Source organism: Vidua macroura, chromosome 13 (assembly GCF_024509145.1).
Source record: "Vidua macroura isolate BioBank_ID:100142 chromosome 13, ASM2450914v1, whole genome shotgun sequence".
NCBI classification, from domain to species: Eukaryota; Metazoa; Chordata; class Aves; order Passeriformes; family Viduidae; genus Vidua; species Vidua macroura.
This window is the reverse complement of record NC_071583.1, coordinates 21,375,579-21,397,291: the sequence shown is the minus strand read 5'-3', so window position 1 is coordinate 21,397,291 and position 21,713 is coordinate 21,375,579. Positions and strand designations below refer to the sequence as shown.

At 42.7% G+C, this 21,713-nt stretch overlaps 1 protein-coding gene across 2 annotated transcripts; it reads right to left on the bottom strand.

Moving 5' to 3' along the window:
* Positions 1–3,632: 3,632 nt before the first annotated feature.
* Positions 3,633–19,945, bottom strand: NINJ1 (ninjurin 1). Of its 2 annotated transcripts, none has more exons than XM_053989462.1 (4): positions 18,433–19,011; positions 11,202–11,436; positions 7,175–7,336; positions 3,633–5,290 (listed from the first exon to the last, which is right to left on the bottom strand). In XM_053989462.1, exons 1-3 carry the CDS (start codon positions 18,502–18,504, stop codon positions 7,182–7,184), a joined length of 462 nt encoding a protein of 153 aa, XP_053845437.1. In that variant the 5' UTR covers positions 18,505–19,011; the 3' UTR covers positions 3,633–5,290; positions 7,175–7,181. The 2 variants fall into 2 exon arrangements, with proteins under 2 accessions (XP_053845437.1, XP_053845438.1); XM_053989463.1 differs by lacking the exon at positions 3,633–5,290 and adding an exon at positions 5,297–7,067 and having other exon boundaries at positions 18,433–19,945.
* Positions 19,946–21,713: the final 1,768 nt, after the last annotated feature.

Sequence of the window (21,713 nt, the reverse complement as noted above, 5' to 3'; positions counted from 1 at the left end):
ATTCCCAGGCCAGGAGCCCTGTGAGATACAAACGAAACTCATCTTGGTGATCTCAGAGTCAATAAAAGACAAGTAGGAAGCAAATTCCTCATTCTGAGCTGGATGAAATTCAGCCCTGGGTGAGTCTAGGCTGGTCCTGACTCTGGAAAGATGAACAAGACACATCATTCCATCACACCCTGTGTCTGCAAGTGAAGAGGACATGCAAATTAAGCAAAATATTATTAGTGACATCAGGTTTGAAGATTGCAGGACCTCTGTGATAACCAGGGTGCCTTCAAGAGGCTGTGAGGCATCCTACTAGTGGAGCTGTGGGATGTGGGGCTTTCAAACCTGTTTTTCTATTAGCATGGAGAAGAAAGAATTTTTATGGCGTACAAAGGAGAACAGTGACCCACACAGGCGCATTGTGACTTGCTCCCAACGCTTCACTGTGTGAAGTGTTAGTGCACTTCACACAGTTTGTGAAGATCAGTTATGTTCCCAAGTCATGTTGCCAGGATTTGAAACCCTACAAGGGATAGAGAGGCCTGAGGGGGATACAGTCATTTCTTTCCTGAGCAATGCTCTTCCTGGCATGCCTGGTGAATCATGTTTTCTGACACAGAAAAAAATAACTCCTATTTCAGGGTAAAGACACATAGCTGTCTCCCTCCCTATCTTCCACAAGTCCAAAACAAATCTGAAACATAAGGCCTTCCCAAGACTTTAGATAATTTTCATCCTTCATGCCAGAAATCTGTGGTAATGTTGGGTGGTGATGAAACTGATTTATTCTCAAATATTTTTGGTACTAGTGAAAATGTTTTGCAATGTTTCAGTAGTCCTGGTGTGGTGCTTCCTAGCATGGCACCATATTTACACTCACCTCCCAACTAGTTAAAACTTGTACCATTAAAAAGGGGTTGGGGCAACTTCTAGGCTGGAAGACTGGAAAAAAGAGGAGTGGAAAACATCAGGAAGGAAGCTGAATGAAAGAGGAACCTGAGTCTTTGCCATCTCCATTTCTGACAAAGTCCGACTTGCCTGATGAGGAGCTATTGATAAGTCTCTGTTCCTGACTGAGAGCTGTGGTACTCTTCTTGGGAAGGCAGCCAGGTTAGTAAATAATTCTCATTATGAGAACCCAAAGGGATAAAATGAACCATGAAAACAGACCTTCAACAGATTCAGGAGAAAGAGAAAAGTGGATTCAAAATAACCATAGTATCCAATAGGAGGGCAGGTAATGTTTTGTCACCACCCTGTTAGGAAGTTGGATAATTATTGGTTAGATATAATTTTGAAGACTGTATCCTGTGTTTCACACCCTATCCTCCACTGACATGTCAGTGACTCTCCCACTGGCATGGCCATGGACTGAGAACATCAGGAGCGAGGATGGGGTAGGGGGCATTTACAGGTGGAATCAGTCAAAAGTTGGACTCAATGATCTTTGATATCTCTTCCATCCTAAATGATTCAGTGATTCTGTGACTTCGTGATTTCATACAGTGAAAATAATTTGATCAGTGTGAAAAGAAGAACTTCCTGCCAACAGCCTTTATATACCACATTTTTTCCTGTCTCTTTGCTGTAGATGTACTTCCAACAATATGTGTTTGCTTCCTGACATGCCCAAGAGCTGTCTGTTATCAATCAGCTCAAGTTGCTCGGTCAGCTCTGCCTATGCTTCTGCACCCTCTGCTCTCCCACCACTGCCAGTGTCAGGACGGGGAATACTTAGTGCTGGGGAGAGGAGTGAAGCTCCAGGTACAGCTGACATATCACCCTGAAGCACTTGGATGCAATCCAGCCTCTGATGGAAACTCTGCCCTAAGGCCTGCTGTTACCATGTTGTTATTTATCTTTTCCTGGAGTACCTTCTCTCATTTATTTCAGTTTACTTCTTTCTCTAGGGAACGTCTCAGCTTCTGTCTCTGGTTCAGCTTTGTTGATCACCTGTGAATACTAACGGGCTCCAGCAAGACTGCTGCATGCACTGGGTGGTGGGGTGCTGGTGGTGGTGCCTCCCCAAGCCCCTTTTCAAGCTGCACCAGGATCTGAGAAATGCACCTGGGCTCAGCTTCTCTTGGGCTTATCAGAAACACCATCTGCTCCAGGAACTGGAGCTGTCCAGTTCCTCCCAATGCCCAACCTGACCCTCCCTGGCACAGTTTGAGGCCATTCTGTCTCCTTCTGTCCTTGTTTCCTGGGAGCAGAGCCAGAACCCCCTCAGCTGCCCCCTCTTGTCAGGGAGTTGTGCAAAGCCAAGAGGTCCCTCCCAAGCCTCCTTTTCTCCAGACTGAGCTCCTTTCCCAGCTCCCTCAGCCCCTTCCCCAGCTACGTTCCCTTCTCTGGACACACTCCAGCTCTTTCTTGTTGTGAGGGGCTCAAAACTGACCCCAGAATGTCCAGGACAGGGGATGGGCACTGCCCTGGCCCTGCTGCCACACCAGGGCTGGAACAGCCCGAGTTGCCCTAGTCCTTCTGACCCACCTGGGCTCCTGCTCAGCCACTGCCACCAGCACCCCCAGGGCCTTTCCTGCCGGCCGTTTTCAGCACCTCTGGCTCAGCCTGGAGCTGCAGGGGCTGTTGTGACCCAAGGACAGGACTTGGCACTTGACCTTGTTCAACCTCAGATCACTGGCCTCAGATCCAGCCTCTCCATATAGAACTATGGAGCTTTCCTGCCTGACAGCACATCAGTACTCCCAGGAACCTTAGCGTCATCTGCAAACTCGCTGAGGATAAAGAAGTTGATAATTCAAACACCTGAATGGCAGCTGAGGGGATACAGAAACCAGGATGGTGTATTCTGCTTCAGCCCATTTTATATAAGACTCAGCATCAGAATGAGCTCCAGCAGTGACCTGGTTTAGAAGACAAATACTAAGAGTGAGTTCCAGTAAATATGGTTGTTGTCACCTGCTTCAGTAAGTAAGCTACGCTGAAAATCCCAGCCCAGGCTATTATGGATGCTGAAGGGACTAATGAGAAGGACCATGAGCAGTGCTCACCCTGCCCAGAGCTTATGAAACAGGAGCAAACGGCTGACCTAGCATGAACTGCTCCCCACACAGCCTGGAAAACTCATCTCGCTTCATTATTGATGATCTCTTTTTAAAAGAGATATTTGCCTCCAACCAAGAACTCTGAAAAAGCACAGCAAAGCAAAGAATGAGTCCAAGATTGAGTCAAACGTATGTATTTGTTTGCTGCCCCTCTGAAATACTTGCCTGAATTTTAAAGCAGCACCTGACTTAAAAGAATAATAATCCTGTGATTAAATTATTTATACTTGAAACCAACTTGCAGATGCTCTGTCTGCTAAAAAATACATGAACTCTGAAGAATTCAAAGACTTAAAATACAGATTTTATGTCTGAGAATGTTTTGCAAATCTTACTTAATCACAATAAAAGACATGAGAAGCAGCATCAGAAGTGTGACAACCACGAGTGGGCATGAAGAGTCCTACAGCAGTTGGTGGTTTGTGAAAAATAAATACAGGAAGGAAGTTGTCCTGAGTGCCTCATTCAGAACTTGTTCTGAGTTATGTTTACATTAGTACAGCCCACAAAATTAAACCACTGCCTGCTGGATACTGGTTAAATACATGTTATAATGGAAATGAAGCAACAAAAGACAAATTAGAAAATAAAAAAAAAGTCTATTCCATTGCTAATCACACGAGTTTGATTTGTTTTCTGTTAGTAATTCTTACAGAACATATACATGAAAGTCTGGTACACCAATGGGCTTTGAGAATAACCAAAGAGAAAGGTCAGTAATAAAACCTGTAAATGAGATGAGACACATGAAGTCCATCTTCTATTCTTATGTACAAAGGAGTTTTTGAAAATTGATGCCAAGAAAATTGATTCATACAAATCTGCATCTTGCATCTACATATAAGTGCAACCTAGAAAACTCAGATTTTTCTGATTGCAGGTATGATACTTTGGAAACAAAATAACTAAAATGTTTTTGCTGAAGAAATTCTTGTAACCTACACCATTATTAGCAATATTGTATTTAGAAAAAGTGTAAGTCCCTGAGCCAGCAGGTAAGAAACTAGAAGATTTTTATAACTCTCTATATATATTTAAAAATAAAAACTTAAAAATTTATTTTGCTTTTAGCCACAAACTCATAAAAGAAATGAAACTGCAGCAATCAATGATGGGAAGAGAGAGAGGAAACTAGAGAGAAAAACTCAGTTCATTTTGCCATTTGAATTGCTGCTGACAGGCACTTGGTACCAGTTTAACAGGTAAAGTTTACCCTGGATCCTCTAGTTTACCAGTTGAGCCTAGAAAAGGTGGCACTTCTAATAGAGTTTCCAGAAATTTGATATAAGAAAGAACCTTTTACAATGAAGGTGGTGAGACCCTGGCTCTGGTTGCCCAGAGCAGCTGTGGCTGCCCCTGGGTCCCTGGAAGTATCCAAGGCCAGGTTGGACAGGGCTTGGAGCAGCCGGGGACAGTGGAAGGTGTCCCTGCCCATGGCAGGGGATGGAACAAGATGACCTTTAAAGGTCCCTTGAATCCAAACTACTCTATGACTTAAATAAATATAATGCACAGAATACACAGAATAGCAGTTCATGGTAAGAAACCATTAACAGTTAGGTTATTTGTGTCTGTGCATGAAGGACAGGAAATTTTGAGTGTGTCCAGAAGAAACAATACAAATTATTACCTGTGAACAAAACTAGACAAAAGAATGCTGCTTGTTTCTGTTTGTCTCATCTTTCCTTTAGCTAGAGTGGAAAAAAAAAAAGCAAAACAAAAAGCTGTGCAAAAGCACAGCTACCTTTATATGCTGCAAAGGAAGAGCCCTGCTGGGCTACAGAGTACATGGGCTTGATGCCAAGCTGTGAAATAAAGGACAATATGACCATGCCAGAATCAAAGGCCTGACATTTCTTACCATCGTGGAAATGACAAATTGCCACACAAACCAAAGGCATGTAAAAAGAAAAGTCCTGTGAAATGCTACCAGATGATATTTCCTTGTTTCATGAATTTATATCACTTCTCTGAAAAAAATTAAGTTTCTTCAGAAATTGAAATGCCAATATTCCAGAAAAACAGAATCCTTGGGGCAAAGCTAACCTTTTCTTAGATGCCGAACATTTTAAATGTTAACACATGGGAAAATTTCAGGTATACAAGTGTGTTGGAAGCTTGAGAAAGCTGCTTGGTGCTTGGTGTGTCCAGCTTCTTCAAGTTATTTTTCTTTCCCCACTGTGTCCAGTGTAATTGGCTCAATTGCAAATGGCATCTAAAATGAATGCTCCAGGTCTCTGAAACACAAAGATATTGGTATTTTAGTGATACAGGAATTATAGTAAATGACACATTTGCTTTAAAGGGGGAATTAAATTTTCTGTGGAAAAGGGTGCATAATAGTAAAGGTGAAGCCAGAACATGGTGGCCACCCACTTCAATCAGGGGTTTGAGGAGACTGTGGCAGCAGACTGAAAAACACTTACTTTTCAGGTTACATTCAGATGATCAGATGTTTTTAGCAAGGGCAATGGGTACATATGAGCAAACAACAGCTGTAATGTTCCAAAGCAATGCAGAACTTTCACATTTAACAAGTCTGCAGCAAAAAATAGGTTCTGGACACCACATTTGGCTGTTTAATTAGGAAACTGCAAGTATGAGAGCATGGAGGCAGGAGCCCACACCTGCTGGTTCTGTTCTGAGCTTCCTTATGCCTATTTCAGACCCTTGTCTCTGCCTCTGTCTCTGGTATTGTGTGTTTCGTCCCGTGAAGGCAGCTAAAATTCCAATAATCCTTCATGCAGCTCTCTTGGTTTTGCCAGTGTAATTTTGGGGTTAGTGCTTCAGTACTGCTTTAACATATACTGCTGAAGTCAACATTCTACCTGCATTTTGGATAATACCTCAGATAATCTATGTGTTCTTTGCTGTTAAAGTTAAATATTTATTAGTGTTTTTATAGAGACTATGGCCAGAAAATGCATTAAAAGTATCTTGTTTCCCTGCCAGAATTTCACAGGTTTTGGTTAAAGCAGAAAATTACACCCACACCCTGACAAAAATTACTGTAGGTTTTCATTTTCCTAATAATTTTTTACACTCATTTCCCCCCATGCTGTTTTGACTGATGGTAAATTTTGGTTTGACTCCCATTCTTGTTGCAGATTTCTGTTGCACCATTCATCTACAGATTAACGGTTTAAAGGCCTTGTATCTTCTTTTTCATGGAGAAAGGGTTTCCTGTAGAAGTTTGCACAAAGCAGTAATGTTACTTGCACGGGCTGGCTGTGTAGTACAGAGTGCAGCCATGGCCTGTCAGCCCAGTCATTCCTTCTGCAGCAGGTCTCTGACCCTGGGCTGAGATCTAGGAGACCAAGTGCCAGAGCAATGTTGGCATGCACAGACTTAGCAGTGCTATTTTAAAGGCAGATGTTGATCATGGTGCTTCTTGCATTACAAGCCTATAATTTAGGTTTATCTCCTCCCAATCTGCTCATCATAGCTATGATGCTAGGAAGATACCCAGTTCGATCCCCACAATTCCTATATTTATTCTTCTGTATAAGTAAAGAACAAAGCTGCAAGCGCAGGTAGAGCAACCACATTGTCCTAAATGGCCACATGTGAAGTGACAGTGCTCATCTTTGTGAGCTGAGTCTCCCACAGAGCAAAGCCCTGTCCTGGGGAGGACAGAGGAGTCACACGATCTGAAGCCTGCACAGGAACTGGGAGGCTCCAGCATGTGCAGTGTTACATGTCAGATTTAACAGCCCTAGCTACTTGGAAACAGACTGTCTTCAGTGTTAAGTAACTGACTGCATGCAAACCTTCCTTAAAAAAAAGAAGAGGCAATTGGAGAAAGCAGAACAACATTATTTTCCTTATTGTCTCAGTCAGCAGTAAGGAAAAGGAGTGGCTAGGCCAGGACAATCCTTACACTTCCTATGGGTGACACATGTGCTGACATCAACTTTTGAACTCCACATTCACAAACACATTGTAATAACTTACCAGTTCCCAGCAGCTTCTGCTTTTGCACTAATGGGAAGTGAGCTTGGGTATCTGCAAGAACTTGAACAGTACAGATCAGCCTGTGGCTGTTTCTAAAGTGCCCCAGTGTGCCCTGCATTCCTGGATGCTGCGCCTTGCTACCTCATGCTGCAGGACACCACACTCACCTGGTCCTTACTGTCTTGATGCTGGCTCAGCAACTGGTTTCTGCACTCCAAAGGCAGTGATAAAAATATTCACAACTACTATAATGAATACCAGTCCAGTTGCAAGGTTGTTGAGGAAATTCAGCTTTCCATGTTTTGCAGGGTTGTTAAGGTCATATTTTACTTCAAAGAGAAAGGAGAAAAAAAAATGTTTAATAATATGTATATTTCAAAATCCAGAATAAAAGGTTTCATACTGCTGCAGTTACAGAATTTATCTAATGCTAAGCTATTTGGATCATATTTAAAAGGGAAGTCAGAATCTGCAGTGTCAGTGAAAGTGCTAAGGGGAAGGTCTGTAACCACAAGGAGCTCATTAACTTCCAGTAATTAGCATCTAATCTCTGTGGAGACACATGGGAAGTAATGGATGCACTTACATCACTAGAAATCTTTCGAGTTCTTGATGTTTTGAAGCCTAGCTTTGTTGCAGACTTTAAGCATTTAAAAATTATTTCAGTCTTGGATACATGAAGCTTAAAGCCCTGACAGGATGAAGTTAAATTTCCTAGTTAAAATGCTACAAATCTCATTACCAGCACTGGATTTTTTCTGTACTGGTGCCCTTCCCCAGCTTGTATTCCCTTGTACTCCCTGCTTTTGCCCTGATTCTATTTTTATAAAGCAAGGGTACTCTATCTGTTAAACAGTGGGACATGCCAGAGCAGTGTAGCTGCAGTCCTTTCTACAGAGAGCATCTGTTGTGTTAACATTTTCCTTTGTTTCTTGCAGCTGTTTTTTGGTTGAACTGCTAAAGGGAGTGAGGGAGGCTCACACAAGCATTAATGTAGTGTAAGCTTTGATTCCAGGCTTTGTGATAGCATGCAAATTAGTTACATTGGGCTGATAATAGGTTTGGTTTAAGACAGTGAGAAGTCTGGGGCACTTGCCTGGCATCGTAGAATCATTAAGGCTGGAAAAGACCTCCAAGGTCATTAGGTCCAACTTTGACCAAATACTATCACACCCACTGAAACACCATGTGAAAACCCAACAGTTTCCTGTCTCTGTTCTCTAGCAGCAAGGGCCCTGCAGCTGAGACATTTGGCTACATTCCTTTGATGCTGATGGAGTGAGTGCTGATGAATTCTGGAGCATGTTTTGAGAATGGGTTTTGTCTGTTGAGACTCCAAGTTCTCAAGAGCATAAATCACTGGAGCTTGTGTCTGCATGTGCACAACATGTGAAAGTTTATACCAGACAAGTTTTTACAGCAACAAAAACCTAGAGCTCCTTCTGATAGGCACATACATAGAGATACAGCTTATGATTCTACCACACAAAATAAATCTTGTTACTTGCTTGTCCCATCATCACCCTATTCCATACTCCAGAAGTGAACCACTGAACCAATACCCCTTGTTGTTGAAGCACTTAAGTGGTTGCAAACACACTCCTGATGCTGAAGTGCTAACAGCCAGGTTCACCTGGGATCCCTAATAATGCTGGTTTGGTTTCAAGGAATTCCGAGCATCTGCTCAAATCCTGTTTGGAGGGCAGTCAAACATCACAGGCCAAGAGCATTGAAGAACAGTGTGGGGGAACTGCCCTGAGAAGCTACTGCACACCACTGCAGGCATTAAATAATTTATGTTCAGTAGTACTTCAACCTTAAAATGAGTTTACACATCTGTAAAGCATCTGGAGGCATGTGGATGCTTGCACCCCAACAAGGCCTGGAAGGACTCTAAGTACTGCCATGTGAATGAAGAATAAATGAAACTGAATCATTAGTTCTGAAACATGGAATAAGAGAATTTGAGACAGTTGGATAAAAATGGAAAGGCAATAATGGCCTAACCTGTTATGTAAGTTAAAAGCAATCATGCTGAAAGGCAAACTGTCACTTTCAGAGCTGTCCCTTTGTCCGAAGGAGGGTCAGAGAAGACAAGTAATACTTGTCAGTTTAGGAAGAGCTCTAAACTTTTAAGTAGAATTACAGTAATCCTATCTTTGTAATTACAGCACTTAAGATGAGTGTGTTTGTGAATCTTAAGAACAGTTATTCTTTAAGTATATTATTATAGTGGATTACTATGATTTCATGCCACTGAAACTATTTCAAGACATTCTTTGCTTTTCTTCCAAAAAGTTAAGGTCACTAAATCACTTCCAAGAACAAGTTTGCTGAACATTTCTCACATTGTTTTCGTGAAAGGCTCTTTAGAAGGAGGAAAAGCTTTTAATACCTAGTAGAAACTGTGAGAACTGGTAGCTTCCAGGATAAAACCCTGACTCAAGGAAAGAAACTGGATGGTAGCACAGACTTTTGTTTGGCTGTGTGAGAGCTTGAAGAGACAGAATTTCATGGTTGGACAGAAACAAACTATTCCTGCATGCCAAAACGATAAAATATACATTGTGAAAAGCAAGTTCTTGCTCTGATGCCTATCTTCATACCTTCATGCCCTATTTCCAGTCTTCGATCTCAGCAGGACAACACTGCTCCAAGAGTGCATCACCATAAGCCAAGGCCTCTGCTACCCTCAATGTGACAAAGATAAAATTGACAGCAATTTGTCACAGTACAAGTTGGCTTGTACCAGGCAATTAATTTGGCTATAAATAAGAAACCCAACTGGTTCCATAAACTGGCCCCTGGGTTGACAGGCAGGAACCTCAACCGATTATGTTCCATCCTAAGCTGCAGACATCTCACTGGTCAGGAGCTGGGCTGTGTGAGGATCAGACCAATCAGCAGTTGAGACCAGGGTTTTCAAATTCCCTATATATACTAGGTTTAGACACCAGAACATGCTGTTTGTCTCATGGAGCTTTGAGGTGTGTGTGTTGTCCCTGTCTCCGACCAGCGAACCAACGGAACATGTAGCCCGTAACCTAATAGTAATTCAATCGGTTTCAGCAGTGTCTTGCAGAAACAAGCATTAAAAAGCAGTATCTAATTTCTCATTATATACTGAGAAATTATTGCCCAAAAGAAGGGAGCTTGTTTACAGCCTCAAAGCCTGCTGAAGCAACCAGGGAGATGCCTTCAACCGAGGAACATAGAAGTATTTTGCTGATTTTTCCATTACTCACTTCCCACACCTGCCAGCATCAACAGGTTGGTTTTTTTTCATGCCATGTGTGAACTCTTTTCAGTTACATTAGGCCCTAGGTCAGTTCCCGTTAAGGTAAAGGATGAGATTTGAAAAACATTATGAGAATAAATGATCCCATATCACTAGCAGAAATGATCCACAGCTGTTTCCTACCAATGGCAGTGTCATTTATTCCAGGTGGGCAATGGTAGATGCAGTTTGATTGCAACATAGCCAAGCTAAAGATAACATGCCACACCAACATGACGATGGACATTTTTACTTTCACTTTCCTTTTGGAGTTCCACATTCACAATATTTTCTTACATGATATGGAAGAAATACATTTCAGTCATAAGATTAAGTAACAGGTCTTGCCAAAAACATTTTTATGAAACTGGATAGACTGCATTATCCTATCTGGCCTACTGATGTTTCTTTTACAGTATTTCATAACTTTCCTTCCTCCTCAGGCTTTCTAGAGGAAAAAATATTCATAGTACGGGCAAATTAGTAGGAGGAAGGTGATAAAAATTGAAGATTTCACATAAAGTTAGCCTTCCTCCCTTTGTTGCAGTATTTCTATGGTTTCAAGAGAAAATCTGTATTTTTGGATATTAGGACAAATTTCTTCACTAAAAAGGCTGTCAAGCATTGGAACAGTCTACCCAGGGAAGTGGTTGAGTCACCACCCCCGGAGATAATTAAAAGATGTCCAATTGTGATGTTTATGTACATGGTTTAGTGGCAAACAGGGCAATGCTGGGTTAACTTTTGGACTACATGATCTTAGAGGTCTTTTCCAACCTAAATGATTCTGTGATCCCAACCTGAATTGGTTCTGAGGTAAATGCTTTTTAAAAGCAAAGGGTGTGTTTATTTGCCATCTTATAGGCCGTGTCCTAGAAGAAAAATACAAGTCAGTGGTTCTTGCTGCTGCTACCTACCAAGGAATATCAGGAGCACTCCCACTATAATTTGCAGGGTGAGCGACAGACTGATGAGAATGATCAGCGGGACGTAGAAGGAAAAAGAGGGCCCTTGCTCCATGACAGCTTTGAGCTGGGAGGCATTGGCCATCAGCAGGGCGATGTCCAGCATGCTCTCGGCCGCACTCTTCTTGTTGGCGTAGTGGTTGATGTTGATGGGTCTGTTCCTTTGGAACCACTGCCACCTTCTGCGCTGGAGCCAGCAGAGAGGAAAATGATTATTCACGTCTCAATTGGTGGTCAGTGAGACATCACTTGGCCCACCAAGTGATTCCTGTGATCATAAGGGCAGAGCCACAGCAGTGCTGAGATCTTCTGTGCAGTTTACCCACTGTTACCCCTGGCCTCCAGAAGGAGGGCAGAAAACAGTGCCTGCTTCTACTGCCCTTTGGCACTTTTTACAGCTTGCCTATAGGATCAGTCTAAACAGTCAGCATGTTTCTACCCTGGGAAAAGAAGAGGCTGGAAAGGCTGAAAAGTTTACACGGAGAAAAAATTGGGAGGGTAAAACCACCATAACACAATCCAGCAAACAACAGGTTGTTGTGACTAATTTACTCCTGAAGGCACACTTAAAAATACAGATATTTATTAAATTCACTTTCTCTCTTTACATACCCAAAAAGTTCCTTCATTACTCATGAGTCTTCTTTTAAGGACTGATTGAAGTTGGCCACTGTGTGAGCTTTGCTTGCTCTCCTTTCCTTATTACTCCTTCCTCCGCCATGCCACTGTCCAGGGCCATCCATACACCCGTACACAGATGTTTTTCCACTTAACTATCATATGATGTGTTGTTGCCAAGAATTGCCCAATTACAAGGGAATCTTTCTTTCCCCATTTTCACATCAGCTGGTTTTGGGTGGTTTTTCATTTGTTTGTTTTTTTAAATTGCTTTGCAAACAAACAAGAAAATAAAAACCAACTGTAGGCCAAACTTAGGGCTAGTTAAACCAATGGGATGAATATATGAGTGTTTCCTGATGATGATTCATGTGACCTGACTTGAAATTTGACTGCTTGTCTCCCAGAGGTGCCTATTTCTCTATGGATTAGATGCAGATTAGGGTAACTAGGTTAGATTTAGCTGCCCAACTCCACGAGGAAAGAAGAGTAAGTGATCCTCTATCCTGCTGTCACTGAACAGGTTAGGAATTTCATTACTTCTGCTCTTACTTCTAGACTTTAAAAATAATAGACAAATATATGAAAAGTAAGCTTATTCTAGCTGTCTTCTGTGAAAGGAGTCTGGCTTTGCAGGTTAGCTCAAATGCAGAAGACACACTCTAATTACTCTCCTCAGCAGCACTAAACATTATCAACTCCCAAGCCAAGCTTGCCACAGTCCAGACCTAAAAGCCTCCTTTTAAACAGGGTAGATATTCATGTACACACTGCCAGTTTTTTCAGGGTATTTAAATACCAAACTTGACCTGTTTTCACCAGACACGTTGTCATCCATCACTAGCCTAAATATTTGACTGAGTGTCATAGGGCAGCAGCAAATGTCAGAGCTTTTTCTCAACCTTTGATCTTGCCTTCACCAGGAAAAATGACCTGTAATCATGAAAACCCTAGAAACATTCACTTCCTGTCTCCTGACTGATGCTGGAAAACCATAAAACAAAAATTAAAAAAAAAAAGAGCAAATTAGCCTTGTCTTCTTGGGGGCAAGCTGAAGGCCACTACCAGAGGTATTGAAGCTGATGCAGTCAGTACTAAATGGGCACTTTTTAAGATCAGACTGTGTGTTACACAGCAATATATACACAGGTAATGAAAGAAGAGATGTTACCAGATTGTCAGGAGAGTGACAATCTGTACAACAGAAATTATAGTAGAACTTGGTTATGTGTCTTTAAGGTATCAGGGGAATTCCAGGCATGCAGCAACATGTGCAGCCCACAGCACCAAACACTTACTGTGCTGTGATCACCCGCAGGGCCATGGAGAGGGACAGTGGAATGTCTGGAGATTTTCTAGGATACCGGTAAAGGAATCCTTTTCCTGCAGGTGTCACTTGGCTAAAGAGCAGTATGCATTGCACGAGACCTGCTTCAGTCTCGGTGCAACCAAAACACCTCCCCACACACATTCAACATTCAAATTCCTTGGCAGAGACAAGCTAAGCCCTCATGTTTGTGTCTCCAAAGGAGTTTGAGCAAAGCCAGCACGTGCGTTCACATGTGTGTAAGAGCTATGTGCAGCTGGGACTCCATTCCCTGCAGTATTCCCTGCCTGTCTTCAGGTCCCCAGTGCTGCAAAGCTTCAGCTTCACAGCACAACAACCTGCCCTACTGGTCTATACACAGTTAGACAAAGGACAGGAGTGAAAAGCCTCTCCCTCTTGCTGGAAGAATCCCATGGAAGAGCTGATTTTCACAGTGACATGGTGCTGGCCCCAAAGGCAGTACCACTCTAGGTCTCCTCACATAAGCAGGGGCTGTTTGCTTGCCCAGAGCACTGCACTCTGCAAGGATAAAGCTACAATGCCATGTCATAAATGGGCACATTTTTGGTTCTGTAAGACGGAACCTTCACTCCAAGATTGTATGGTACTGGTTCACAATCCCTCTGTGATAGTACAGACTCTGCATCTGCTTTGCTTCGTTCCCCATTTCAATGGTACACCCAGAAAAACTGAGTCCCTTTGAAATACAGAAAGGATTTATTGGTTACATTTATTAAAATGCAAATAACAAGCGGCTCTGCAGCAAATGTCCTTAGGTGCTGAGTTTCATGACTCGCAGCTAATTCCCACCTGGTGGTTCAACAGGAAGGAAACAGCACTGAAAATGCAAATATTTGAAAACAATAAAGTATCTTTGCTAAACACAGTAAATTGTTATAGAAAAGATTACAGCAGTTTTCTTTCTATTTGGGGTTAGTTATTTTATGGGCCAACAGCCTTCATTGAAAATGAGAATGGACCAGAATGACCTCTGCGTTTGTAATGCCATAGAGCAAGCTTCCTGAAAATCTCGTGTTTAGGAATAAGTCTGAATTATAAAACAATGGAAACTTGCTAAATAATAATGAAACTGTACAGAACTAAAGCTGAGCCATACTGAACTTAGTGGGGCTGCTCTTTACTGTGTTCTGCAATATTCTTCCCAATCAGAACTGTTAAAAATATGCTAAAAAGCAATTTTGTTTAAGAAGTAATTTACTACAGTTTTGAAGTATTACTCTTTCAGAAAAAATATGACATGGCTAATTTTTCCAGATCTTTGAGGGGAAATTTTGTATTTGGAAAAAATTCCAGTTAAATCAAAAAAGAGATGGATCAGACATTAAAGGAATAATACAGGACTAAAATAGAACACCATTTCAGAACTTTTGGTTTTTTTCTAAGATCAAACCTACAGTTACAGGATTGAACTAGCAACTTTGAACCAGTATTTAATAACACTTATAGTTGTAGAATTTCTATCCATATCTCCATCACCTACACACTGAAATTGCAAAGGGCCATATATGGCCACTCTGAAGTTAGACTTCCCCTCCAACTCAGAGATCTTGCTGATCTAAAAACAACCAGGTAAAATATTCAACAAATGAAAAAAATATTCTTCCAACAAAAATATTTAAGTCATATCAGTCATATAATGGATGATTACAGAATCACAGAATAGGCTGAGTTGGAAGGGACCTGCAGGGACCACCCAGTCCAGCCCCTGGCCCTGCACAGACATCCCAACAACCCCACCCCGGGCATCCCTGGCAGCGTTGTTCAAACGCTCCTGGAGCTCTGGCAGCCTCGGGGCCGGGACCATTCCCTGGGGAGCCTGGGCAGTGCCCAGCACCCTCTGGGGGAAGAACCTTTCCCTGAGATCCACCCTAATTCCCCCCTGACACAACTTCAGCTATTCCTGCAGGTCCTATCACTGGTCACCAGTAAAAGACATCAGTGCCCCTCCTCTGCCACTCACAAGGAAGTTGTTGACCCCAGTGAGTCTCCCCTCAGCCTCCTCTTCTCCAGCTGAACAGACCAAGGCTTCCCCCCCCCCCCAGGCCCTTCACCATCCTTGTGGCCTTCTTATCTCTAATGGATCATTTGTACACACCTCCTCAGAAGATACTCTGTGGTTTATCCTTCAAAAAAATTATTAGATCACTTGTTCAGTTTAGCACAGACTCAACAGAGAAATACCCCTACCCCTGGCTCTGGAATGAATCAGCAGTTTCATTTCCCACAGAAATTTAATTTTGAGGAGAGGGAGGACATGTTTATCCAAGCACCAACCCAGTGTAACATTAACTAGTTTGTGAAAACTCTGCAATTACATGCTGTGGTTGCAGGCAAATAAAAATAAAAATAAAAATTAAAAAAAAAAAAAAAAAAAAAAAAAAAAAAAAAAAAGAAAAAGAAAAAGAAAAAGAAAAAAGGGAAAAACTCAGCATGTGTTTGTATTTCATAGACATATATTTTCTAGCAGCTCCAAAACCCCGTGCTAAAGAAGAATCACTTTTATACAAACAGAACATGCAACTACGACTACATTAAGAAAAAAACTGTGGCAATCATGTTGACTCCTGAGAGCTAAAAATGTTAATATTCAAAAAGGGAAAAGTACAGTCTGCTGAGGGCCAAGCACTGTTTTCCTAAAGCTGTACTGGTTCCAGGATCCAGTTAAAATATTTGTACTCATTAAATTACTGTAAAATAATCAGCACATCTCATAACTAAATTTGTGAAATGAAGGAGTAACTTAAATTTGTCCACACAGCTATTTAAATAGAACTTTGCTCCTGCATAATTTTTTCTGCCTTGCATTATTACTACTCATTCCAGTTATTTGGTCTTACAATACTATTTCTCACAACGGCTGTGGACTGTCTGTTTTGTGTGGTTAACACACTGTTTGTTTAGTCTAGCTACTTAAAAAACATGCAAGCAAAAACTTATCACCAATAGTATCAATATCTGGAGTATACAGAACACTCCAAATTCAGTTTGATATGAGTAATGAGAACATACCATTTCAGGCTATATGCAACAAATAATTTCAATTTCAATTTCCTACAGGCTGGTTACTTGCAGTATGATGCCAAGAAACTGCCATGTTTTAAATTACTTTCATGTTCCAAATTACTCCTGAATTCATATATGGACTTCAACACATTTTTAGGAATAACATTATTAAAAGAGTTTATTTCTACTATCCAATTCTTGTTCACCTTTTTCATAGCTCTTTAACTCCTTCACCTAGCACGTTCTGTTATCTTGGAAACACTAAACTAGATTTTACAACATGGAGGATGGAGAGTGTTTCAATATGGACCATGAACAAGGAGAGCAACTAGATGGATGAAAAAACAGTTGTAATCTGTATTTGTATGAACAAATCTTTTGAAGAAGAGATGAGATACTTCTGCTAGGTGTAATCACGCATATTAGTGAGGTGCGTCACACCAGTCCAATCCTAGAAGCAAGGAATTTCTTGCTTCCAAAAGCTTGACAACTGCTAAAAAAATGTATTCAAATGAATGCTGGAGTAAAAATAAACCACATCAAACCAATGTGTGACCACTTGTTCAGAACTACGGAGAGCTTAACTGGTCTTTTAAAAATTTTTATGCTTTGATTGCTTTGAAGGTAACAACTACACCTGCATTTCATGTCAGCTCTTCTGCATGAGAAAGCAGTGGTCTGTGGTGAAGGTGTGCAAGAGAGTCTGTTTTCAGGAAAGGACAGGTGCTGGGATGGGCGGGAAGGAAACAAGAGTGACCCATGTTCCAATGCCTGTGAGCATTCCTCAAAGCAGACACACTTTTGACTCCAATACAGAAGATCTAGGCAGCTGCAGATGGTCTCTCCAGGTTTAGGTGGCTGCTGAGCTGGGGTGTTCTTTTGTTTGTGTGAATTGTGAACACTGGCAGATTTTTTAAGGTATCTTCTATTCAGAGATGGGTTTTTGAAAAATCTGTCCCCATCTGTTTTACCTTGCATATACTTTTGTGTGTGTGAGTGTGTGAGAAAATTTAAAAAGTGTTTATGAAGTTCACTGAAGTGCCACTGTATACATTTAAAACACTGGAATAGCATGTCTCACTGCTTATTCTTTATATGGCACTTAATGAGAACTTGGATTTTGATGGGAAAGATGTAACAAAATGAGGGTTGCTTGCAACTGAAGATGAAGTAAAACAGGAAAGTTGCTGAAAAATTCTTGGAGCAGACCACACTGGGAAAAAAAAACCTATCAAGAGTACTTGTGATGCAATCACAAAGCTGCGTCAAGAAAATGAGAGATCTCCTGAGAAGTCAGAGGTTTAGAGGAAACCACTCCAGACCACCAGTTTGACTTGCATATCCCAGCCTTGATTAACTTTAGGTAGGATTTCCAGGATTTATTAAAAACAGATTTTTATTTTTCTTGGTTTCATATTCATGACTCCAAGGGTTTGTCAAGGAAGGAGAGCTGGAGGAAGGACAGATGTGCTACACAATCAGCCCAGCCTGTCTGTAACCAGAACATTACCAGTGACACAGAAGAGGGTTTAGTACAGTGGTTTCTGTGTGGCAGAGACTTAGACTGGAGTAAGAGTTGCCTTTAGAGTTTAGTCCTTTCCAAAACAAGATAAAAGCCACTCTTTTACCCATCTGTTTTCTTCAGATAAATGGCATGTTCCACAAACATCCTTTATACTTAACAGAATGCAGATGGATATTTCCCAGTGAGGATGTCTGGTGATGTTTTGACTACACATAGAAGGAAAAAGCTGGGTATTCTTGTTTTTATTTTGATTACTGCATGGAAATTAACCATACAGGCACAACTACTTCACTAATTCCACCTAGTTTTGTAACTGCTTATTCTGCGCGGATATCCTCTCCCAAGCCAGCTGGGTGGGCAAAGCCCAGCAGGTGCGGCGAGCTGCGGGCTGGCCCCGGGCGAGGAGGGCCCTGGTGACAGGTGACAGCTGTAGGAGCCAGGAGCGGCCGGGGGTGCTCTGCCCGGCCGTGCCCGGGCACACGGACCCGCGCAGCGGCCTTCCAGCAGGACCGGCGCGGAGTGCACGGAAGGCAGGTAAAATCCCAGCGATAACCGAGCAGCACCGACCACCACCGCATCTCGCGGAGTCCCCGTCCCGCCCGGCCTCGGGAGGGACGCGACGGAATGGACACGGCGCCGGGAAGGACGCGGGCGCCAGGTCCTCCCGCCCCGCCGGCCCCGGCCCTCACCTGCTCCTCGGCCGCCGACTCCGCGCCCTCCGCCGTCCCGTTGAGTTCGTGGGTCTCGCTGCCGGAGTCCATCGCGGCCGCCCGGGCCCCTATTGTCCCGGGCGGAGGGGAAGATTCCCCGCGGAGCAATGGTTCCCGGAGCTGGCCCGGCCTCCCCGGAGCTGGCCCGGCCTCCCCGCACCGCGCCCGGGGCCACTCCCGCCGCCGGGACCGCCGTCCGCCGCTCTTCTCCCGCTCTTCCCCGCCTCCTTGTCTTCCTCTCCCCGGTCTCCCCCTCCCTGCCCGCGGGCGGAGGTTTCCGCGGAGGGCCGGGCCCGGCGGAGCTCAGCGCTCGCCCAGCGCCCCGGGCGGGCGGAGCGGAGCCGAGCGCAGGCTTCACCGGCACCGGGGCCAAACCCAGCCAGCTCGGGCTGGGCCCCAGTTCCCAGTGTTGGCTAGGAATCACGCTGCGTATTATTCTGTATGAAGGGAATTGGTAATGGACACAAATGGCTCATTTCAGAAATCTGTCTTGACAAAGTGGAAGGCTAGAGTTTGATTTTTAAGAGCTCTCTGATCAGTGTTTTTAGGGTTTCAGTATCTTATTTTTAAATTATTTTTGTCCTATATATTCTATATATTTTGTCTCCCTATGCTTATTTTCCCACCTGTGCTGTGACAACAAGCATATACAAAACCAGTCAACATACAGGTTTGGTGGTGATGGGATATCAGAGGAATACTCAGATGTATAAACAACTGCCAGCAAGAGCAGAAATGTAAAAAATAAATGTAAGTAATTGGGTTTATATGACCACATGGAATCTCTTTTAAAGCCTGAACTGCTCATTTGCACTGAAAATGTTCCTGAGTAGTTGTTAGTGCAGTGGGCTAGGAAACACTAATTTGGAGAGAGCAATAAAGTTTGTTGCTATAGTCCATAGAAAATGGAAGAAACAATGTATTATGACAGCAAAGAGGTATGTATATAAACGACACTGTTCTTAACCAGTCCAAAGCTTAAAAAGGCACATTGCTTTCCTTAAGTTTTGGGTTTGTGGTAGCTAAACTTCAGTAATACGCTCAACTAGGCCAGCCTTTATCAGATATATTACCTGTTCATTTAACAGTCATTAAATATGCATGAACCGTAATTGTTGCTGCATTTGGATCCCAGGACAACTTGGTCAGAAACCTCTCTGGTTGCAAGCATCCAGTGACTTTTTCAGAGATACTGCTATATTTTTAATGACCCCTTTTTCATCTTCTGTACCTCCTTGCAAATGCATTTTGAGAACCTTGTTTGCCAGTTGTAAAGGTTTGATGTGCTCTATGAAATTATTCTGCCCTTAGTCCTAGAAATGAGAGGTCTGCTCTTTGGACATGACAGTGATAGTGCTGAGTGCCAATTCCCTTTGTGCCGCACGATCATGTGCCAAGGAGACCTGAGAGTAGGACCTGTTCTTAATCCTGCAGGAAATGGGTGTAATTTCAGTGGAGTTGGGAAACAGCTGAATTTGTGTTTGTGAAACACACGGTCTGAAACAGCAGTTCTCTGTTGAAACTTTGCATTTATCAATCTAGTATAATTGTTTCAACAATAAAATTTCCTGTTATTCAGCCTTTGAGTTACTTCTGTGGGTTAACTCTGAGTAAAAATCTTTTGCTGCTTATGGAAAAGACCCTGTGCTCCCTATGAGGAAATAGCCTCAGACTTAGACTGTGGTCAGAGAGAAGCAGAGGTGATGTGATCAGTCTGCAGCCATGGAATGAAACAACAAGACAACACTCTGTGGCAGGCAGGTCTTGTTTGCATGTCAATTACAAAAAGAGAAGCCTGCAAGTGTTGTCACAGGAGTCTGAGTCAGGGGTTCTGGTGAGTGTTTTGCAAAGGAGGGTGCACATACAATCCTTGGGACCACTGTCAGAACACCCATTAAAATCTGGATGGGAATATTTAAAACAAAAATAAAACCCCACTGCTCTGCATCTTAGCTATGAAAGGAATTTCCAGTCTCTATTAACCCTCAAGCTGTTAGTAATTATTTACCATTTTGTGGGGTTTTTCCCCCTCAAAATCACTCTGATGACTATATGACAGGCACAGAACAATCATAAATGCGGAAACAATTAGAAAGGACAGCATTTCTTTGAAATGCTCCAAAATAACTTGAACTGCAGGGCTACCTGGCAGCCCCAGGAATCAATGCTTATGTCAATATCAGAGTCCTGAAAGTGACCTGAATATTTTTATTTACTCTGAGCTTTCATGAAAAGCCAATGATCAAGGCAAGGGATAGTGTCCTTCCTTCTTAATCAGTAGGACCTGGAAAGACATTTTGGAACATTTTCCAGACTTTCTGGAAAGACATTAGTGGAAGGTTCCCTGTCCATGGCAGGAGGGTTGTGATGAAATGGTCTTTGTGGTTCCTTATAACCCAAAATATTCCATGATTCTGTGATTTTGGTTTTGCCTGCTCACATGCAACTGGTGTGGGCTTAATACCTGAAGCACATAAGGAAATTTCCAGGCTCTGTTATTGGGAAGATCACAGCAATCACATTTGTCCATTTTGGATTTAAAATCTTGAAGCAATGATTAAATATATATTTTTGCTTAAGATGTGCTGCCTTGCTTGGCACACACATGTTTGGAAGACTTTCTGAGAAAGAGAAGGTTTCCAGCAGTGCTGGATTTATGCCAGAAGGAAATGAGTAAGCTCCTATGTAGAAATAAGCAGAAACATCTACGCAAGTGGTTTAGCAATAAAATGGGGACATCTGGAGTTTGTGAAAATGCTTTGACCCAGAATATACAATTTACCAATACTCTTTTGGATTATCTTTTGATGCATTTAGAAGTGTCAGGCAGTTAATATTCTCTGTAAAGAGCAAGTACTACTCATTACACAAAGGACTTCTCTGTGCAGTAGCGCTCACTTCCCCTGGGCTTGCTGCACTCCACACAGTCACACATTGCTGTGCAGTGTGCTGTGTTCCCAGCACATCAGTTGTACACTTGAATCAGCCTCTCAGCTGCTCTATTCTGCCTTGTACAAACAGCTGTTCCATAGTCTGGAATGCTGGGTGCTGTTTGGTGAGCAGCCAACGTGCCTGCAGTGCAAATGTCAGTAAGGCTGTGCCTGGCAGGGCTGATTTTAGGGAGAAGAGGGACCCGATGGCCTTGGGCTCCTCTAGAAGGGAAGTGCCTGGGAGTGCTCATAGGTATCTCATCTCAATGTGAAGTACAATTTGCAGAATGGCCACAAGTCATCTGGAGACCTGGGCCTGGCATGGCATGG